The sequence below is a fragment of the Kogia breviceps genome, chromosome 1 (assembly GCF_026419965.1).
Source record: "Kogia breviceps isolate mKogBre1 chromosome 1, mKogBre1 haplotype 1, whole genome shotgun sequence".
NCBI classification, from domain to species: Eukaryota; Metazoa; Chordata; class Mammalia; order Artiodactyla; family Physeteridae; genus Kogia; species Kogia breviceps.
Window position 1 is genome coordinate 116,098,381 of NC_081310.1, and position 19,442 is coordinate 116,117,822.

Genomic DNA, 19,442 nt, shown 5'->3' on the forward strand with positions numbered 1-19,442 from the left:
CTCCCCTCTAGCTACTCTTCCTCCTAAGTGATTTTATGTAGACCTAAGGCTTTAAAAAGAATCTATGTGATGATGACTCCCAAATTCATATCTTCAGACTCATATATCCATCCAACTGTTTTGCATCTCCACTTGGATGTAGAACAAGCACCTTATGTAACATGTGCAAAACAGAATTCCTGATTTCCCCCACCTCAGATTTTTTCCTCTTTAAATCTTCCCCATCTCATTAAATAGTATCACCATTAACCTATCCTTTATGCCCTGAACCTAAGAATCATTTATGATTTTTTGTTCCTTCACACACTCTCTGCCAAATCCATTCCAAATCTAAATGTATCTGAGTACATCCCGATACATCCCTTCTCACCCATTCTCTGCTGCCATCCTAGTCCAAGCTACCATAAACAGCTTCCTTACTGGTCGCCCTGAGGACATCTGTGCTTCCCGGTTGTGTATTTTACACACATTAACAAGAGTAAGTTTTTCAAATGTGAATCAGATGCGGTCATTCCTCTGCTCACCCTCCCATGGCTTTCTGTTGCTCTTATTAACAGCCCATAAGCCTCCATAGGATCTGACCTCTTCCCCACCTCTCTCAGCCTAACTACTACTGCTCTCTGGTAACTGACTACACTCAGCCATACTGGCCTTTTGTTGGTCCTGCAACATGCCAGGCTATTCCCACTTCTGAGTTTATGGCCGATGTTCTTTCAGCTTGGAAAGACCCCCCTACCCCTCCCCTCCCGAGTTATTTGTTAGGCTTATCCCTTCATATCATACATGTCTGTGCTCAAAGGTCTCCTCTGAGGGGCAATACCTGGCCATCTATAAAGTCACCCCATTCCTGGCTTTATATTTCTTCACACCACATCACTTCCCGAAATTTTTGTTTACTTGTTTGTTGTGTCTCCTCTCTCCCACTAGAATGAAAGCTCCAGGGGGTCTTTGCTTGCCAACGGCATTATTCCCTGCACCTAGGAGAGTGCCTAGCACCTACTAGATGCTCAATTAGTACTTGTCAAATGGTTGCATTCCCTCCAAAATTCTATTCTCCCGAATCTTCGGACCCTTCCTCATTTCCTTTCCAGCCTCCCACACCACCAACCCGCGCAAGGCAAAGCTGCAACCCCCCGCTCCTTCCTCCGCGTTCTCAGCTCTTCCACCGACTTCCAGCGCGGCCCCTTTAAGCGGACTCCGGAAAGCCGCGGGGAAGGAGGGGTCGAAACCTCGCAGACACTGACTCGGAGGGGCGGGGCGGAACTAGGGGGGCGGGGCCTGCGTGCTGCGTGCGTGCGCGTTCTGGAGGCGCCGCCGCCGCCGCTCTCGAGGCCGCCGTCGCCGCGCACAGCCGGAGCAGGAGCCACGGCCAAGAGGAGGGAGGAGGAGGAGGAGGAGGTGGAGGAGGCGCCGGACCGTGGGGGTGAGTGAGGGGCGGGGAGCCGGAGCCGGCCCCAGGGGGAGCAGGGGGCGCGGGTCGGCCGAGCCCAGTCTGAGGCGGCTCCTGTCGCCGGTCAGTCCCCTGGCTCCCCCTTCCTTCTCCGCGTTCCCTCGGTGTCCGGGGCGGCGGCCCGGGGGCCTGGCCGGCGGGAGGGGCCAGGGCTCGGGGAGGCCCGGCCGCTGCCTCCCGGGGCCAGAGCCAACCACGCCCGCGGACCGAGCCGGTCGACTGTGGTTGGGCCTGCGGGAGAGGGACGGGAGGGGCCCGGGCCGGGTGTGGGAGAGAAAGAGGACATTGTGTCCCCCACCCTCCAACTCCCCGAGGTGTCATGGCACAAGCCCATTTTCCTCGCCATCTCCCCGGACACAGTGCCCTCGCCCCTCGCTGCCTGAGAGAGGTAGAAGATTAGACATCGCTGCATTTTTTTTCTTCTTGCTTGTCCCCAGACTAGGGTCAGATCTTCTTTCAAACCCAGCTCACCCTTTGCGGGGGCACGCGTAAAAGGGGGTTGCAGGGTTGCGTGAATTTTCTGTCCTCCCTCGGCTGCTTGGAGAGGTGCGGGTAGACGGGAGCGGTGTCCTTTCTGTGTTCACTTGTTAGGGTTCGGGGTCTCCCGTTCCTTCCTTCATTCCCTCAGTGCACAGGGCTGACATCTCTACACCCCACTCCACCTCTCAGCTCCTTTCCCGCCCTCTCTCCCCCACGTCTTCCGTAGCATGCCATGTGTTCTCCTTTTCAGCGTTGCCTTTCTTGGATCTCTGCTTTTTCCCTGAATTTTGTTAGGGAAGAGGTCACCGTGTTCTTGTCTTCCTTCAAACTGGGACTGATAGGAGTGTCTTTTGACCCCTCGTTCAGGAAGTTAAGGACAGTGTCTTCGGGTAAATTGTGTAATTTACTGCTATGGGGGAAAGATGAGGGGAAGACATCAACTCACAGGGCTAAGAACCAGTTTAAGGGACCTTTTGACCTCTTGGTAAAAGAACTAGCGTTGAGGAGTTAATGTATTCCGTTTTGGGAGGGAAAATCGTTTTGTCACTGCTTTGAAGGGAGGTGGCTATAAGAAGGAAGGGAATAACAGGGCAGGAGGTTATTGGGTCACAGCCGTACAGGTGGCCACAGTTTTCTGCTTCCTGGGTGTGAGATGATGATTTTTCCTGTTTTTATCACAGTAAAAATGAAGGATCAGCTCTTAGTTTTAAAGTGAGGCTCCTACCTTCAAAAGCATGCTGAAAGGGCGGTCTCAAAAGGGATGCTGCTGGAAACAGGATTTGGAAACTTTATTTTGGTTTCCTGTCAGAGTGTGTGGGGGTGGGCACACGTGTGAGTAGTTTTTTTTTTCTTTTGATGTAACTGATATCTGTGATATTTTGCCATAATAAGCACTAAATCAGGCCCTGAGCCTCTGTCTGTCTTTATTATGATTTCCTATAACACTTTCTGTTTGAAATTATATTTGTGTTGGTTGAAATTCTTTTTAGTCTGGTGTTTCAATGAATCTTGTTTTACTCCGCATTTTGAATTATGTACAACAAAATATACTTAGTTGTAAGGTACTGAGCATCACACTGTGCCCGACGGCACATTTTAGGCACTTGGTATTTCTTGAATGAATTGTTTGATTACAAAGATGTGTCTAGGTTTTACATATCATCTGTCTTTTTGAGAGGTAGCTCAAATTAGAAGATTGCATTTCACTTCCAATATACAAAATAGTAATTATTAACTTTTCTGGGCCACTGGCACCTTTGAGAATATAGTGAAATAAACGTATAGACTCTCTCCTCAGGAAAAAAGTAATAGACATTTATGCACAAAATTTCACATTCAGTTTCAGGGACCCTCTGAAACCAACCATGGGTGCTTGTCTTAAATGTAAACTGGAATCCTGAGTATTATTCAGTTCCATATTAAAACTGTTCAGAAACCTTTGTTCACCTTCTGTGTGACCTCAGGAATGACAGTGTCTGCCCTTACAGACTAAACTTTGGGTCTTTGAGAACAAGATTTAAGAGTGATTGTTACTACAATTTTATGTGGAAGAGTTCTCATTAATAACTTTTACCAATTTTAAACTAGTAATTTTAAACAAATGGCTTTGAAGGAAATAAGATTGTTATAGTCACTTTTGACAGCTTAAAATCATATTCACGACTGACATGATTTTTATTGTGCAAACTCCTTAGCAATATGATCAGCACTTGAAACTGTTCATAGATTATTTTTCCTGTTCTCTTCCAAGCTTGTTTATATGCATGGTTTTTCATGTAGTTAATAATTATTGTACAACAGTTATCAACATTCAGTATTAATCTAACAAGTGCTTTTTAAATGCCTATTATGTGAATAAAACAAAGTCCTTGCTGTCATAGAGCTTATATACTAATCAGGAGAGATGGGCCATAACCAGATAAATATAGAATAAGTCAGATGATAAGAGGTATGCAGAAGAGTAAAGTAGGGTAAGAGGATAAAGAGAAACAGTAGCAAGGAAGGGTAGTCAGGGAAGACGTGAGTGAGGGATATATGCTCTCTTGGGGAAGAAGGTTACAGGCAGAGAGGACTGTTAAGTGCAAAGACTGCTCAGCCTTTGCCTTTGCCTTTTGGAGAAGGCCAGTAAGCAAGAGGGAAAGTGAGAGAGCTTGAGGTTAGAGAAGTAGCCGAGGCCACTATAAAGCCTTTTAGGCAATGGTCAGAACTTTGGATTTTACTTTGAATGAGATGGGAAACCACTGGAGGGTTTCGAGTAGAGGAGAGACCTGTTCTGACTACGTTTGTGGGAAATGTTCTGGCTGCTGTGTGGAAATCAACTTGGGCGGGGGGAGTGGAAGCAGGAGGACCTTAGGAGGTTAATCTTCATTTTAAACCTTTTTCCGTGGTTGCAGAATAGTCCATCTACCTGCTCTTGGGCGTATAGGTAGTTTCCTTTTCCCCCTATTGAAAATAACAGTGAAATGAACACTTTTTTTTTTTTTTTGAAATGAACACTTTTGTATTTGCAACATTTTCTTTCTTTTCAAATATTTCCTTGGAATTGATTTCCAGAAGTACTGCTGAATCAAAGTATATAAATATACTTGTCTTCTTGGTGTGTCTATTAATTTCTTCAGAGAGTAGATTATACTAGTTAAAAGTGACAGTTGTTGATCTGAAGTTTCATGCAGTGTCACTTGCATTGAATATTATTATTTAATACTTAAAAATAATTTGAGTTATAAAAAAGAGACCTTTTAGATTGTTAGGTTGAACTTTCCAGTAGCTCACGTGAGTTCATTAGTTAGCTCACCTCTCTCTTTAACATTTAACAGCAGCCTGCTAACTGTTAGGGATACATAGTTGAATTAGAAAGGGTCTCTGCCCTCAGGGAGTTTTACATTCTGTTGTAATTTGTAATGTGATAGTTAAATAACTTCAGATCTTGCCAGTGTCTGTTACTCAAGAACTTTGTTAGTGTATGGTTGATGACCTTTTATATAGAATGGACATTCCAATCAAGCACCTAATTTTTCATATTGATAATTCTTTTTTTTTTGCAAAAGGATTTTTAAATGGCATCTGCAATTTGTTTAATTTCTGTTTTGTATGTCTTTAGAATCTTACGTCTCTGATAGCCCCATGTTTTGTTCTTCGCGGTAAATTACGCAGCTAGTACTTAGTTGAGGACTTTCACAGTTGAATTTTTAAATTGTTGTAATTCTTTATAAGTTATTCAAAACACAGAGACTGTTGTTTCTGTTAAATAAGGTCAGCTCTGCATCTTTGAAATTTTATTTAGATTATAAAGGAGGATGATAACAGTCTGTTTTGATAGAATCATACCACTGGGCATCCACATGGCTTGATTTGGCATGAGCGGAAACTCCAATATCTATGAAGTGAGTGGGTTGAACTAATAGAGTTACCTGCAAGCATCTAGCACTGTGTCTGACACAAGCTAGGGACTCAGCAAATGTTCATTGAACCTCCGATAACCTCTAAGCTCCCAGTTCTAAAATTATCTTATTTTAGAAGGTCAATAAAAATATCTTGTATAAAGTATTTATATTTTAATGTTGTGGTGAGTTTAAAATTGTGAACATAAACTTACTTCCTCCTAATGTTCCTTTCAAATTGAACTCATCAGTTTTTAAAAGTTATGGCATATTGCCAAGTATTTTCTGCTCGTTTTGATGTCATATACTGCTGCATGACTTAATGCCAAATTCATATCTTATGGAAATGATTAATGTTAAAAATAAAGATATTTAAGCTTTCTTATGTTACTGAGACAGATGAAACATCCATTTTTCCCCTTTTTTTCTGTGTGTGAAATTTGAACCTATAAACTTACCATGATGTTCTGATCAGTTAAGCAGTTTAGAGAACTATGCCATTCTGTCATTTTTGCTTGAAAATAGGCCTTTTAGAGGTAGAAGGTACAGGTATGCACGAATAAAAAAAGGAAATTGTGTATGATGATTCAGGTGGAGTTGAAATAAGAAATAGTATACTTTTATAATGGCTTTTTTTTTTAAAGTTCTGATGACTTACTTAGGCTACATAAATTTAGGTTAGGTAAATCTGGAAAAGATTTCTTTGCATATCCAGTTTTCCCAGAGATAGAGATACGTTTCCTATCTTCAGCGTATTTATTTAGTTCACATTGATAGAGAGTGGTTCAAAGTGTGGAATGGTAAAACTAACCAAATTTGGACTTAAATATGTAATTCTGTGTTTGGTTTCAGAATATATTTAAATTAGGCCATATCTCATAAGGATAGGAATGTACAACACATAACTGATAAAAGACACTGTTGGATTAATTAAAACTTAAGTTGATTTACTTTAAATTCACAAGTATACATGTATACCTATAACACGCATGGTTGTTTGCAATGCTGTGTTATACGCACTCATTTTGGTTGTAAAAAATAACTTTGCTTAGGCTAGAACTGTGGCTTAGTTATCAATGACAAAAGTGTAAAGTTGGAGAGACACAAAGAACTGGGTACAACTGTTTCTTTGGACAAAGCCCAAATGCCGCTTGTAAGATTCTAAGTTAGTAGTAGTAAGAATTCTCTTATTGCAGACTGAACATTTCAAATCTGTCAGATGTGTGATCCAGAGAGTAAATTCATTCACTCTGTTTTCAGTGATATTTTAAAATTCATTTATAAATAGGATCATTCTGTTCTAGACAAGTTGGCTGTTTTATAGGACATTAAGCAAGCAACCATAACTTAATTATTTTAGCAGCTGACATTTAACACTAATCTTTGGATTTTATGTAGTTTTCAGTATCTATTCCAAATCATTGATCTCTTTTGGACTACCTTATTTATTTATTTATTTGTTTGTTTGTTTGTTTGTTTGGCTGAACCGGGTCCTAGTTGCGGTATGTGGGCTCTTTTAGTTGCAGCATGCAGGCTCTTAGTTGCATCATGCGAGATCTAGTTCCCTGACCAGGGATTGAACCCGGACCCCCTGCATTGGGAGCTCACAGTCTTAACTACTGGACCACCAGGGAAGTCCCTGCACTACCTTTTTTTAAATTTATTTTTAAAATTTATTTATTTTTGGCTGCATTGGGTCTTTGTTGCTGTGTGCAAGCTTTCTCTAGTTGTGGTGAACGGGGGCTGCTCTTCATTGCGGTGTGCGGGCTTCTCATTGCGGTGGCTTCTCTTGTTGCGGATCACAGGCTCTAGGCGTGGGGGCTTCAGTAGCTGTGGCACGCAGGCTCGGTAGTTGTGGCTCGTGGGCTCTAGAGCGTAGGCTCAGTAGTTGTGGCGCACGGGCTTAGTTGCTCCATGGCATGTGGGATCTTCCCGGACCAAGGCTCAAACCTGTGTCCCCTGCATTGGCAAGCGGATTCTTAACCACTGAGCCACCGGATAAGTCCCTGAACTACCTTTTATTTATTTATTTATTTATAATGCATTTATTTATTTATTTTTGGCTGCATCAGGTCTTTGTTGCTATGGGCAAGATTTTTCTAGTTGTGGTGAGCGGGGGCTACTCTTCATTGCGGTGCGCTGTCTTCTCATTGTGGTGGCTTCTCTTCTTGCGGATCACGGGCTCCTGGCGCCGACGCTTCAGTACTTGTGGCATGTGTGCTCAGCAGTTGTGGCTCGCCGGCTCTAGAATGCAGGATCAGTAGTTGTGGCGCACGGGCTTAGTTGCTCCGCGGCATGTGGGATCTTCCTGGACAAGGGCTCGAACCCGTGTCCCCTGCATTGGCAGGCGGATTCTTAACCACTGTGCCACCAGGGAAGCCCCCGAACTACCTTTTAAATTCTAGCTGTGAAAATATTGCATAACTTGATTATTAGATTTCAGATTCAGTCATTGAACAGAAGTTTGGGTGACCCAGTATTTGGCAGTTTGACAGATACTGAGATGTGAGTCTGTAGTTTCTACTCTAAGTGTATAGTCTACATATATAGTCTAGTAATTTATTTTGTTTCCCAGAACCTGACATATGTCTTTTCAATAAATGTTGTATTTTTATGGTTGAGTAAAAATAGAATGATACTCATTTTCTAAGTAAAATCTATGTGATATTTTAATTCTCTCTTAGTTGCTGAACAACTATTTCTGTGGTCTTATTTTCTAACAGCTTTTTAGTATTAAAGCAAACCAGTTTCCCATTGGTTAAAATGTAGTAAAATAAGAATTGCTTGCTCAACCGCCTATTTTACTTCCGTCAAAGGTCTTTTCTTTCCTTTTTTTTTTTTTTCCAAATTGCTTTTCTGCATATATTCCACATTGTAGGGAAGTTTTTTCCTGGTTCAGCTAACAGTTTTAATTCTGTGTTTAATGTGAGAAGTTTTGGATTTTTTTTTCTTTTGAAGAACAGCTTAATATTTTTTCTACACTGATTAAAATCAACCTGTGCCACTAAAGTTAACTATTCAATAGAACAGAAACGTGCATATAGAGAAAATGCATTTGTGTGCGTTTTTAGTGAATGTTGTTGGTAGCTTGCCAGCTTTATTTTCAAGTTCCTCCCAGACCTCTGATGTGCTTATAAGGCAACAACAGTATATTTAGTTAATTTGCAAAACGAGAATACCTTTTCTGGTTTTTCCATTTTGCATGTTTTGAGTTAGGATTAATTGGACATTTATTATTCTCAACAGGCATACGGTAAAACAGTTCATTTAACTGTGGTGCTTTCTGTTGGAGCATTGGCTGACTTTTAGATAGTGAGCCTTGTGCAGTTTCATTAGTACTACTGAGTTTTGGATGACATTCTTTACACAATCTGAAAGTACCCCTGAGCCTTACAGAAGCTGGAAACAAAACAAAGTTGATGTTTTCTGGTTTTTTGTTTTTTTGTTTTGCGGTACATGGGCCTCTCAGTGTTGTGGCCTCTCCTGTGCTCTGGACGCGCAGGCTCAGCGGCCATGGCTTACGGGCCCAGCTGCTCCACAGCATGTGGGATCTTCCTGGACCTGGGCACGAACCTGTGTCCCCTTAATCGGCAGGCAGACTCTCAACCACTGCGCCACCAGGGAAGGGAAGCCCTGATGTTTTCTTTGCAGTAGGAAGTGTAGTTTCTAGTACAAGAAATATGCCCTTGTTAGGATCAGGACCATTTTCAGGGGTTATAACTGCTTGAACATTTTTTTCTTGTTTAAACTAATTCATGTTCCATTGTGGCAAATTTTGAAAAGAACATAAATGTAAAGAAGAAATTGAAGATTACCCATAAACCTATCACCCAGAGATAATTTTTACTAACATTTTAATGTACATTTTTCTAGTTCTTTCCTCATGTGTACAGATTCTTTTAATTTTTAAAAAAAATTGGAATTATATTTCTAGACATACAGTTTTGCTCCTACTTTTTTCTCTGAACAGGGTATTGTTCTCCTAGTATGGGACTCTTAGGTTGATCTTTATAATACTACTATTTTAAATAACACTGGGACAAACATTTTTGTACATTTATCTTTGATTACATCTCTGTTTTTTTTTTTTCCTTTAGGGTAGATTCCCAGAAGTGGGATAACTGGATCAGAGGGTGGTTACCCTGTGTATAAGAGTGTGTGTCTCACTGCACCTTCAATGGCATTGAGTAGGTCAGTTTTTACAATCTTTGCCAATTTGATAGATATCTGTTAAAATTCTTGGGTGGTAATCACAAAATCCTCATATTATTAATAATCTGTGAAACCATCAGAGTGTATTATTATTAATTTGCAGTTGTCTTTGAAAAAGTTGGTTGGAATGATTTTCTTTGAAAATATTTTAGGTAAAAGTAATCTTTGTAACAAAAAAGATATTCCTTGACATTGCAATTGTGTATTGTTCTTATATTGGAAAGAAATAGCATTTTAATCTCTCTTTACTAAAATAAACATGAGAAAGCTTATTTTATAGTATGTAGTAAGTAGAACTATAATGTAAAACTAAATTATTTCAGATAGATGAGAGGGATAGTCACATGATTCAGACTTTTAAAAAAACACCACACAACTTAGTGTTTAGAGCAATGGCTGTAGAGTTAAGCAGCCTGTGTTCAAATCCTTGTTTTGCCACTTACTAAGTATATCATTTGAGGCAACTTACTGAGTGTACAATTTAAGGTAACCTACTAAATATATAATTTGATGTTTCTGAGCTTTGGGTTTCTCATCTTTAAAAGGAGAATAAATAATAATACCTACTTTATAGGATTGTTGAGAGAATTAGAAATACTGTTTAAGACTGCTGAGCACATAATAGGTGTTTAATAAAAGCTGGCAGTTGTTGGGTTTGGAAGTTTTGGGCCAGTTTTGTAGGGTGGGGCAGGACATATCTTTCATGTGTCCTTATTTACATAAATAAATGCAGAGATGCAAAGGGGCCTTGAGCAGTGGCAGCTGGAAGGGAGTGGTAGACATTCTTTGTGGTAGGAATGGCATGAGCCAAGATAGAAAGTTCAGGACAAGTTGGAGGACAGGAGATTGATTTGACAGAAGCCTAGGCTTGTATAATTAGAAAATAATGGCAATAAGGGCATAGAGATTGATTGGGACTAGACTTTGGAAGTCATTGAATGCTTGGTTGAGAAGTATAGGCTTTATGTGGGAGCACAAGAAGTTTTGATATGAGGAAAATGATCCGATCAGAGCATTCATCTTTTGGAAGATGAATCTAGCTACAGAGTACAGAATGAATTGAGGAAGAAAGAGGCTGAAGATAGGGAGACTGGTTTAAACACATAGGTAAGGCAAGATCTGAGGGTTTAACAGAAAACAAGAGGGAAGGTTTTGGGGGGAGTTGCTAGGAGTCACTGTTGTGAAGAGCTCTGGATCTTCAAGTATACCCAGTTTGGAGATGAAGTTCAAAAGAGAGAGTCTGAGTCTATTGAATAGGTTACATGGAATTAGGTAACCTCTAAGAGAAGATAAGACTCTGTGTACACTTTGGTTGTTGCTACCTTTTTTTTAAAAATTGAAGGGTAAAAGATTCCTGTTTTTCATCAATAAAAATCATGTTTATGCTATTTCTTTGACAAATGTATAGTCTCTTGTAGAAATTTACTTATCTAACATTTTGAGTTCTTAGCTAACAAGGAATCTCACTTTTAGACATTGTATTTCTGAAGATATTATCTTAAAATACTTCACTGTAAGGTGAAATTCTTCTCTGTGTGTTTTTTCCAGCTTTTATGAATGCAACTGGACTTTAGAAATATCAGTTTTGTGAGGAGAAGTGATGAAAAGTGGAGTATAGACGTCTTGTTAAGCAGCTTAGATTGTTGAAGGCAGTGAAATATGGAGCAATAAAAAATAAGAAACCGAGGATGTGCTCTTTAGAAAAAATATCACTTTCAGTACTTCTCTCTTAATTTCTTAAGTAAAAAAAAAATGAGTTAGCAAATGCCATTCTTAGTCATTCTGGTACCTGGTTCTAGCTCCACGCTAATTGTATTTTCCACTTGGCTGAATAATATGTAAGCAAGTTAGCCTAAAGATTTATATTAATGTTTCTTTTTGACCGACAAGTAAACTCACATGAGCTGTGAATTATCTGCTTGCTGTCTCCCTTTTATGTTACCAGTTGAAAAAAGAAGCAACCCCCAATTTTAAAAAAGTAAATACAGCTTTGTGCTACGTTCAAGGTGTTTGCATTTTTTAAACCATTGAGTTTTATACCTTTCTTAATGTTTTTTTTAGTTTTCAAATATTTTCTAAACTCAGAAATAGTCTTTATTATTATTTTTATTCACATCTCTCCCCTTTAAAAGTATCCTTGAAAATCTTTTTAAATTAATAAGCAAATGTAGCACATAGTATTGAGGATTGTATATGTGTTATTTTTTTACAAACACTGTTTATTTAATGTGAAACTGCAAAAGCCCAGATCTGGTCAACTGAGTATTTCATTTACTAGAGACCTCAGATATTCAAAACAGGGATTTAATGTCTCAAACTATGAGATTCCAGTTGAGTCTATTTGAATTGATTTGAAGATATTCCTGTTTATCAACAGAAATCAGAACTACAATTCATTCCCTAGGACTGATCACTCTTACCCTTCCCTCCTTCTCTCCAAGCATAGCTGAGAACAGAAACTTCCCTGATTTGGGCCATGCTGGCACTGTCACTATGATGTCAGATACAGCCTTCCCAGTCTGTACTTCTACATTCTTTGAAGCCTGCTTGCTTCTTGGCAGGAAAAATAAGTTATTAGATTGAGTGGCTAGCAGCTCATGGTATACTTTTATAAGAAAATTCACAATTTTAAATGTCAATTAGACCTCAATAAAGCTAAAATTTAAAAAAGAAAATTTATTCAATTTTTACATGAGACAACATATGAGGTATGTGAAACATGAGTAGACTTCCATATTTTTCTATCCCAAAAGATTGAAATAAAAGAAAATAAAGCCCACTGGTTGAATAGATTATTGTGTACATTTTTCTTACTTTTTTTCATTGAAAACATTTTTTCTTACTCCTTATGAATAAGCAATTTTGAATGCTAAATGTAAGTTCTTGACTAAGAAATCAGAGTCCTTCCCCAAAATAATCTTAAGCAGTTTGGCTAGTTAGCCAACAAATATTTATTGAGTGATTATTGGGTACCTGGTGCTATTTGAGGAACTGAAGATAGGGCCGTGAATAGACTGCTCTCTGGAGTTCTTTATACCTGTGGGGTTTGGTGATTGTGGAGAGAAACAGTAAACAAACAAATAAGGGAACAGATAATTTCAGAGGTCACAAATGCTATGAAGAAGCTGTAACAGGAGGAAATGATAGTGATGAAAGGGTTTAGAATGAGTGTTGAGGAAAAATTCCCTGATGATATTTAATCTGACACCTGAATGACAAAAAGCCAGACATGTGACGATCTGCAATAAGAGTGAACCAGACAAGAGGGCCAGTTGGTGCAAAAGCCCTAAGTGGGAAGCAGCTAGTCATGATTGAGAAGGCCGTTGTGGTAAGCTGAGGGGAGACTGGTAGATGAAGTTGGCAAGGGACAGATCACAGAAGTCTGTGGTGAAGGGTTTGGATTTTGTTCTTATACATACAAAGGGAAGACGCAGGATATCACTACCTACCTTTATGGATAAATATGTGTAACTTTTGAATTTGAAGATGGCGTTACTAATGATACTGGCTTAAAACAAATCTGTAGGGTAACCAGTAGTTTTTCCAGACATAGAAAATCACTAATTTATGGTACATAAATTATGTTTTTCCAGGGGTCTGCAGAAATAGGAATGAATTCTTTTAGTATTGCAAAGAGCCTAATGAAAATTGTGTTTGCTCTCAATAGATTTATACAGGTGAAATATTATGTATATTTGCTTTGACCAATAATTATATTGACTCAAATCTTTGAGGCTAATTACCACATTATCATTATCATACATTGTGGTGATTTGCAGGCTGTTAATTAAATAAAACATTGTGCTTACACCTCAGAAACACAGCATTGAGTTTCATTAGTTTTTATGTCTGACAGTTTGAGAGTTCTAATTAGCCATTATAACTGATTAATAAAATGTGAGTGCATTTGATAGACAAAAGTCTTTAAAGACATGGAATCTGTGGAGAATAAAGGATTTTTCATAGTTAGGTTGAGAACCACAGATAAATGTCCCAATCTCTAGAGGGACTTATAGGGAAAAGGGAACTAGTTTTGTTTTTTTTTTTTGCGGGGGGTGGGGAACTGGTATTTTTGAGGGGGAAGGTAAAACCCTTATATCACATTTCATCTGCACAGCAGATCTGTGAAATAGGTATAGTTCATTATTTGCAGATGATGAAACCCAAGGTAATTATATAATTTATGAAAATTCACAAACTTTTTATTAAAGTCTTTTTTTTTTTAAATTTATTTTTGGCTGTGCTGGGTCTTCGTTGCGGCGCATGGGCTTTTTCTAGTTGCGGCGAGTGGGAGGTACTCTTCATTGCGGTGCGCGGGTTTCTCATTGCGGTGGCTTCTCTTGTTGCAGAGCATGGGCTCTAGGTGCACGGGCTTCAGTAGTTGCAGCATGCAGTCTCAGTAGTAGTAGCACGCAGGCCCTAGAGTGCACGGGCTTCAGTAGTTGTGGCACACGGGCTTAGTTGCGGCGTGTGGGATCTTCCGGACGAGGGCTTGAACCCGTGTCCCCGGTGTTGGCAGGCAGATTCTTAACCACTGCACCACCAGGGAAGGCCACAGACTCATAATTGTAGAAGTTAATGCTGACTGCAAACTTTCAGAGGAAAGGACTACTGCAGTACAAAGCACAAAATAAATGATAAGTAAATATTTGTGTTTTGCTTGCATGCAAACATGAATGAATGAATGAGTGAATGAATGAATGAATGAGTAGGTGAATGACGGAATACTGCCTCTATCCCTCTAATCTTTTTTTCAGTGCAGCACACCCTTTTTCTTCTATTAGATGAGTCTCAAAAACTCTTCAGAAATAGACTTCACCTATCTTTTTCTCTGCAAAATTCCTCCCCCCATGTAGCTTAAATTACTTTAAATAAATCACACAGTAAAAATTCTAAGGAGAGATATGAAGACCAGAAACTCAGAAAGTATAATTTTCACTAAGATTTTAACTACCTGAGTAGTCCCTAATGTTTTCAGCTTTAAAAGAAATCTGCTTTAGACCCTTGCAATCACATTCAAGATATTATCTTCTTTTGGTTCTGCTTGTATCTCTTAAATTGTTTATAATTGTTTAAAAATTTACTGTACTTTTTTGAAGTGAGGTGGTGGAACAACAGTAATCAAAATGTTTATGCAGCCAACATTAGTTGTCCACGTAATCTCTAACTGTTTCAGTGTGGCGGGGTGTTTATTTCTGTCTTCTATTAGTACACCATAGTGTGTGATTTATTGTTCAGAAATATGAACTAATAATTCCGGGGCATTTAATGGTTAGTAGGGTTAAAAACATACATAATGGGGGCTTTTTTTATCCTCTACTGATGTTAATACTCAGGCAGAATAGCAGTATGAGATCTCTCTAAACTTCATATTTATAAAGTTTCTAATCCTTCAAATGAATTAATATCTTTTTAAATATAAATCTATTAATTTTTTTTTGGCTGAGTTGGGTCTTCGTTGCTGCGCGCAGGCTTTCTCTAGTTGCGGCAAGCGGGGGCTACTCTTCATTGCAGTACGCAGGCTTCTCACTTCCGTGGCTTCACTTGTTGCAGAGCATGGGCTCTAGGCACACGGGCTTCAGTATTTGTGGCACGAGGGCTTCAGTAGTTGTGGCTCGCGGGCTCTAGAGCGCAGGCTGAGTAGTTGTGGCGCACGGGCTTAGTTTCTCCGCGGCATGTGGGGTTTTCCCGCACCAGGGCTCAAACCCGTGTTCCCTACATTGGCAGGCAGATTCTTAACCACTTCGCCACCAGGGTAAGCCCCAAATGAATTAATATCTTAATAAATTAAGTTTAGAGTACTTTTTTTCTTTTTTTTTTTTTTTTTTTTTTTTGCGGTATGCGGGCCTCTCACTGTTGTGGCCTCTCCCGTTGCGGAGCACAGGCCCCAGATGCACAGGCTCAGTGTCCATGGCTCACGGACCCAGCCGCTCCGCGGCATGTGGGATCTTCCCAGACCGGGGCAAGAACCCGTGTCCCCTGCATCGGCAGGTGGACTGTCAACCACTGCGCCACCAGGGAAGCCCAAGTTTAGAGTACTTTTAAATGAATACTTAATAGGAATGAATGCCTAAGAGATGAAAATAGATGCAGATAATCGAGAGATTGAAAGAAACTATTTTAGTGGAAGGTTGCAAAAGGGGAGGGATTATAATACAGGATTTACCATAAGGAAATGGATGACACACGGAAGTTGCTATGCTAGACTGTGAAAAGAAATTTATCTTCACCAAAAGAGAAATGAAATTGATGAAATGAGGGCTAAAAGGAGATAAATTAACATTGAAGGGTAGAAAGAACACTTTAGGTTAGATATGGTGGCCTACAGGGACCTTCTGACAGGATATGATGAATCTCATCATTTATGGCAGTATCACTACTTCATGAAGGATGGGATCTGTCTTGTTGATTTGTGTTCAAAGTACGATAAACCTAGACAGAATGAAGAGCGTTGTTTTTGTGAAGAAGGAACATATTTTTAAACTTGTCTCTAGTTGTCTGAGACTAAGGTTATAATATGACGGGTCTATAAAAGATAACTTTAGGTGATATTTGGTTCTTGGTATCCTCAAAGTGCTTTTTTTGTTTTTGGGGGTTTTTAGGGCTAGTTTTCTGTATGACAGCGTTCAACTGCTCAACTGTTGTATCCTGCTGCTCTTTATTCTAATCATATAATCAGTTTAGTAATGACATACATAACCCCCTGGCATGAGATTTTCATGCTTCAGAAAATTGTTTTGCATATAAAGTACAAGTATCAATTTGCCCTGTTGATGTGTATATCTAAAAGTTGATGTAAGCAACACTTTTATAAATTTAATTATTTAAAAATATTAGATTAATTTAAGAAAAAACATGGGCAAGTCAGTTGGAAGGTGAATCTTATGTCTTCAGACCCACCTTTATTTGTTTAGATCTTCAGATATTAGGTTATTTTGATGTTGTGTCTTTTACATCCAGATGATAAGTCTGGAACTTTAAAAAAAGTTCCTGTGCCTTTTGAATATTGAGTTTCACACTTGGGACAAACTCCATTGTAAGACATTCTTTTGAATTTTAAATAAATGTTTGGTAACTTCTCACTAGTAGTCAAATGTCATAATTTTTACTTTAAAATATGACAGCATTATAACTCAAGTACAGTTGAAACTATGGGTAGAAGGGTTTTAGGTGATGTAGTCATTCTCTTATTTCCATTATGCTTTAGACTTGTACTACTGTCATCAGAACAAGCTGGAGATTGTGTCACCACTCAGTGCCATCTGCTTGTGTGTGTATGTAAGCAGTAGGCCTTAACACTGGATATAAAGAATCATTCCTTTGTGGTGTTCCAAACTGGCTCTGCTTAGGTTCAGCTGTACTGGGTTGAGTTGTGTCTGTAGTGAATGGTCACATTTTTTATCTTTTGCAGCTATAACATTTCCATAACCATGTATTTAAAGTTTTCTGTGTGTTGATGTGCTGAAGGTGGACATGTGAAGTTTTTTAATAGTACAGAGAGAATGCCTATTTAATCAGTAAAGTTTTTCAATGATTTTTTTTTTAAGCGTTCAAATACTTGCAAAAGAGAGATGGCTCTATATGAAGGACCAACCATCCTCTCTCCACCTTGTGGTTAATTTTCACAGTATAAGAGACTATTTTTTTTAGTCCTGTAAACCAAAGTGTTTTGTAGAAAATCAATCATGTTATTGCTTTTGTCTGCACCATTTAAAGAAATGCTCTATTGTTAAGAGAGAAAAAGTTTATTAACAGTGTTTATATAGTATGATTTCAGTTCTTATTTTCGTCGTTTGTTTTTTTTTTTTTTTTTTTGCGGTATGCGGGCCTCTCACTGTTGTGGCCTCTCCTGTTGCGGAGCACAGGCTCCGGACACGCAGGCTCAGCGGCCATGGCTAACGGGCCCAGCCGCTCCGCGGCATGTGGGATCTTCCCGGACCAGGGCACGAACCCCTGTCCCCTGCATCGGCAGGCAGACTCTCAACCACTGTGCCACCAGGGAAGCCCCCTGATTTCAGTTCTTATTTTTTACAAGTTTCTATTTGTATGTAGAATATAGGCAAAAAGGAAACATCAGTAGGATCAAAGTTGTTATCATGAAGTTGGGATTACAGGTGATTTTTATTTTCCTTTTTAAATTTAAACTTTCTGAATTTTATACAATGTTCATATATTTTATAATTAGAAAATGAAGATTCTAAGATGAGTTCATTATAGAATATGAAATTAAATTTAATAAAGCTTTTAAAGATGAAGATTCTTTGGGGATAAAATGAGTTAAAGGCTTTACAGATGAATTAAACAAATGCATTCCTGAAATGGAATTATATATAATGATAAAATCTGTACTTTAAAACAAAAACAATCAAAATTAAGTTCGTTTTCTTGGTGTAGCAAGTGAGAGAAATGGGAAAAGTGTACTATTGATATGATGACTTGGAAAACTTTTAATTCTTCTAACTCAGGTTTGCCTCAGTTACATTCATTTGTATACTGTTTTATAGATAATTGTTTAATTACAAGATATAAATGTATTTATATAAATGATACACCAAATCTCACATTGAATATTTGGTTATTTGATACTGTATTTGTGGTCAGCAGGCAAAACACTATGAAAGTTTGTATATAGTATCTACCAGCTGTTCCTTCACCTCTTTATTTCCCAGTTGTTTTCATCTGTAAGATGGAAAAAGACATGTTTGAGGATTGAATAAGTATGCCTGGTGTACAAAAAGCACTTAAATATCATTGCTGCCGTTATTATTACTACCACCAAAAGTTGGCATAGATGTCTATACGAAATGGAGAAGATCACTAGGGACTGAAGCAACGTCTTAATCCTTTGTATCCATTTTGACTAACCCAGTGTATTCTCTTTTAGTTAAGTGGGACTACTACTACCTGTACACTTAGGTAGATTCATTATTTATGTACACAGTAAATCTTGGCATTTGTGGTTTAACGTTTTAAACTCAGAGTCCTTAACATGGGAGGTTTGTAATTTGGGGTAGGCAGAATTTTGAATCTTGCATATTTCAAGGCTGACATGCCAAACACGTTTATTAACTAGCAAATTGAATGTAGCTGACAACATCCCAGTTATTATTACCTAACAGTGACTTTTGTTCCCTACTTGTTTAATTTTCACCATGGGATTAAAAACTTGTGTTTCTTTGTGAACGATGCCCTGAGAAGGCCAGTAGTTAATACTGGATTTTGCAGATTTAACTGAAGTGAGTTTATTTTAGTGGCAAAATTTATGAATTTTGCTTATTTCTTTTATATTCTTCACAGTGCCTTGTACCCAGTAGAGATAATGGATAATAGGGTGTGTTTTATAGTTTGTGAAGAAATTTGAATCTCCAGGTTCCTTAAAGGAAAGGGAGGAGGTTAGCAGGAATTCCTAGATTTCCGGGCTTTTAGGTTATTTTTATTTTTATCACGTAAGTACATAACTTAAAAAATTTCTTAGACCAGATTAAAATATATATCTGTCTGGATTTCATATTTCCATGGAGTGGTATGATGATATAAGTGTGCCTCATTTAATAAAAGCTACTAGTCCCATCCATAGATATGTTGATTTTATTATATCTGCAGTAGGGTCAAGGAATCTGTAGTTTACTCTGCCAGTGGATCCCAGATAATTCTGATGCAGTACTTTTTCAATTTCTTACTCTATACATTTTCATTTTAGTATTATTTTTTTTTAAATATTGTATTTTTAAAGCCTTAAGACTATAGGAGTAAACTTTATATTTAATAATGAAAATTAATGTTATGTCTTAACTTTAAGTAGCTCATGTGCATATATTACTTATTCAGACCCAAATAATACCAAGTTCATTGTAGAAAAAATGAGAGTACCAATGAGGCAGTGTTTCTCAGCCTTTTTACCGTTATCACTTGCTCCCCTC

The 19,442-nt window shown here is 38.6% G+C and overlaps 1 protein-coding gene across 12 annotated transcripts in view; it reads left to right on the plus strand.

Annotated features, from left to right (window-relative positions):
- Positions 1-1,265: 1,265 nt before the first annotated feature.
- The window catches only part of RAP1A (RAP1A, member of RAS oncogene family), an 81,061-nt gene continuing 62,884 nt past the window's right edge, over positions 1,266-19,442 (plus strand). Inside the window, exons 1-2 of one of the 12 annotated variants that reach the window (XM_067041768.1) lie at positions 1,266-1,423; positions 9,408-9,501. Coding sequence is in view for 2 of the 12 variants with exons in the window: in XM_067041760.1 (XP_066897861.1) it covers positions 2,691-2,761 (71 nt within the window). In the remaining 10 variants the exon portion in view is untranslated. Of the gene's footprint in view, positions 1,424-1,641; positions 1,839-2,615; positions 2,762-9,407; positions 9,502-12,764; positions 12,851-19,442 lie in introns of those variants that run through there. The other 11 variants (XM_067041792.1, XM_067041835.1, XM_067041776.1 and 8 more) reach the window with 11 other exon arrangements.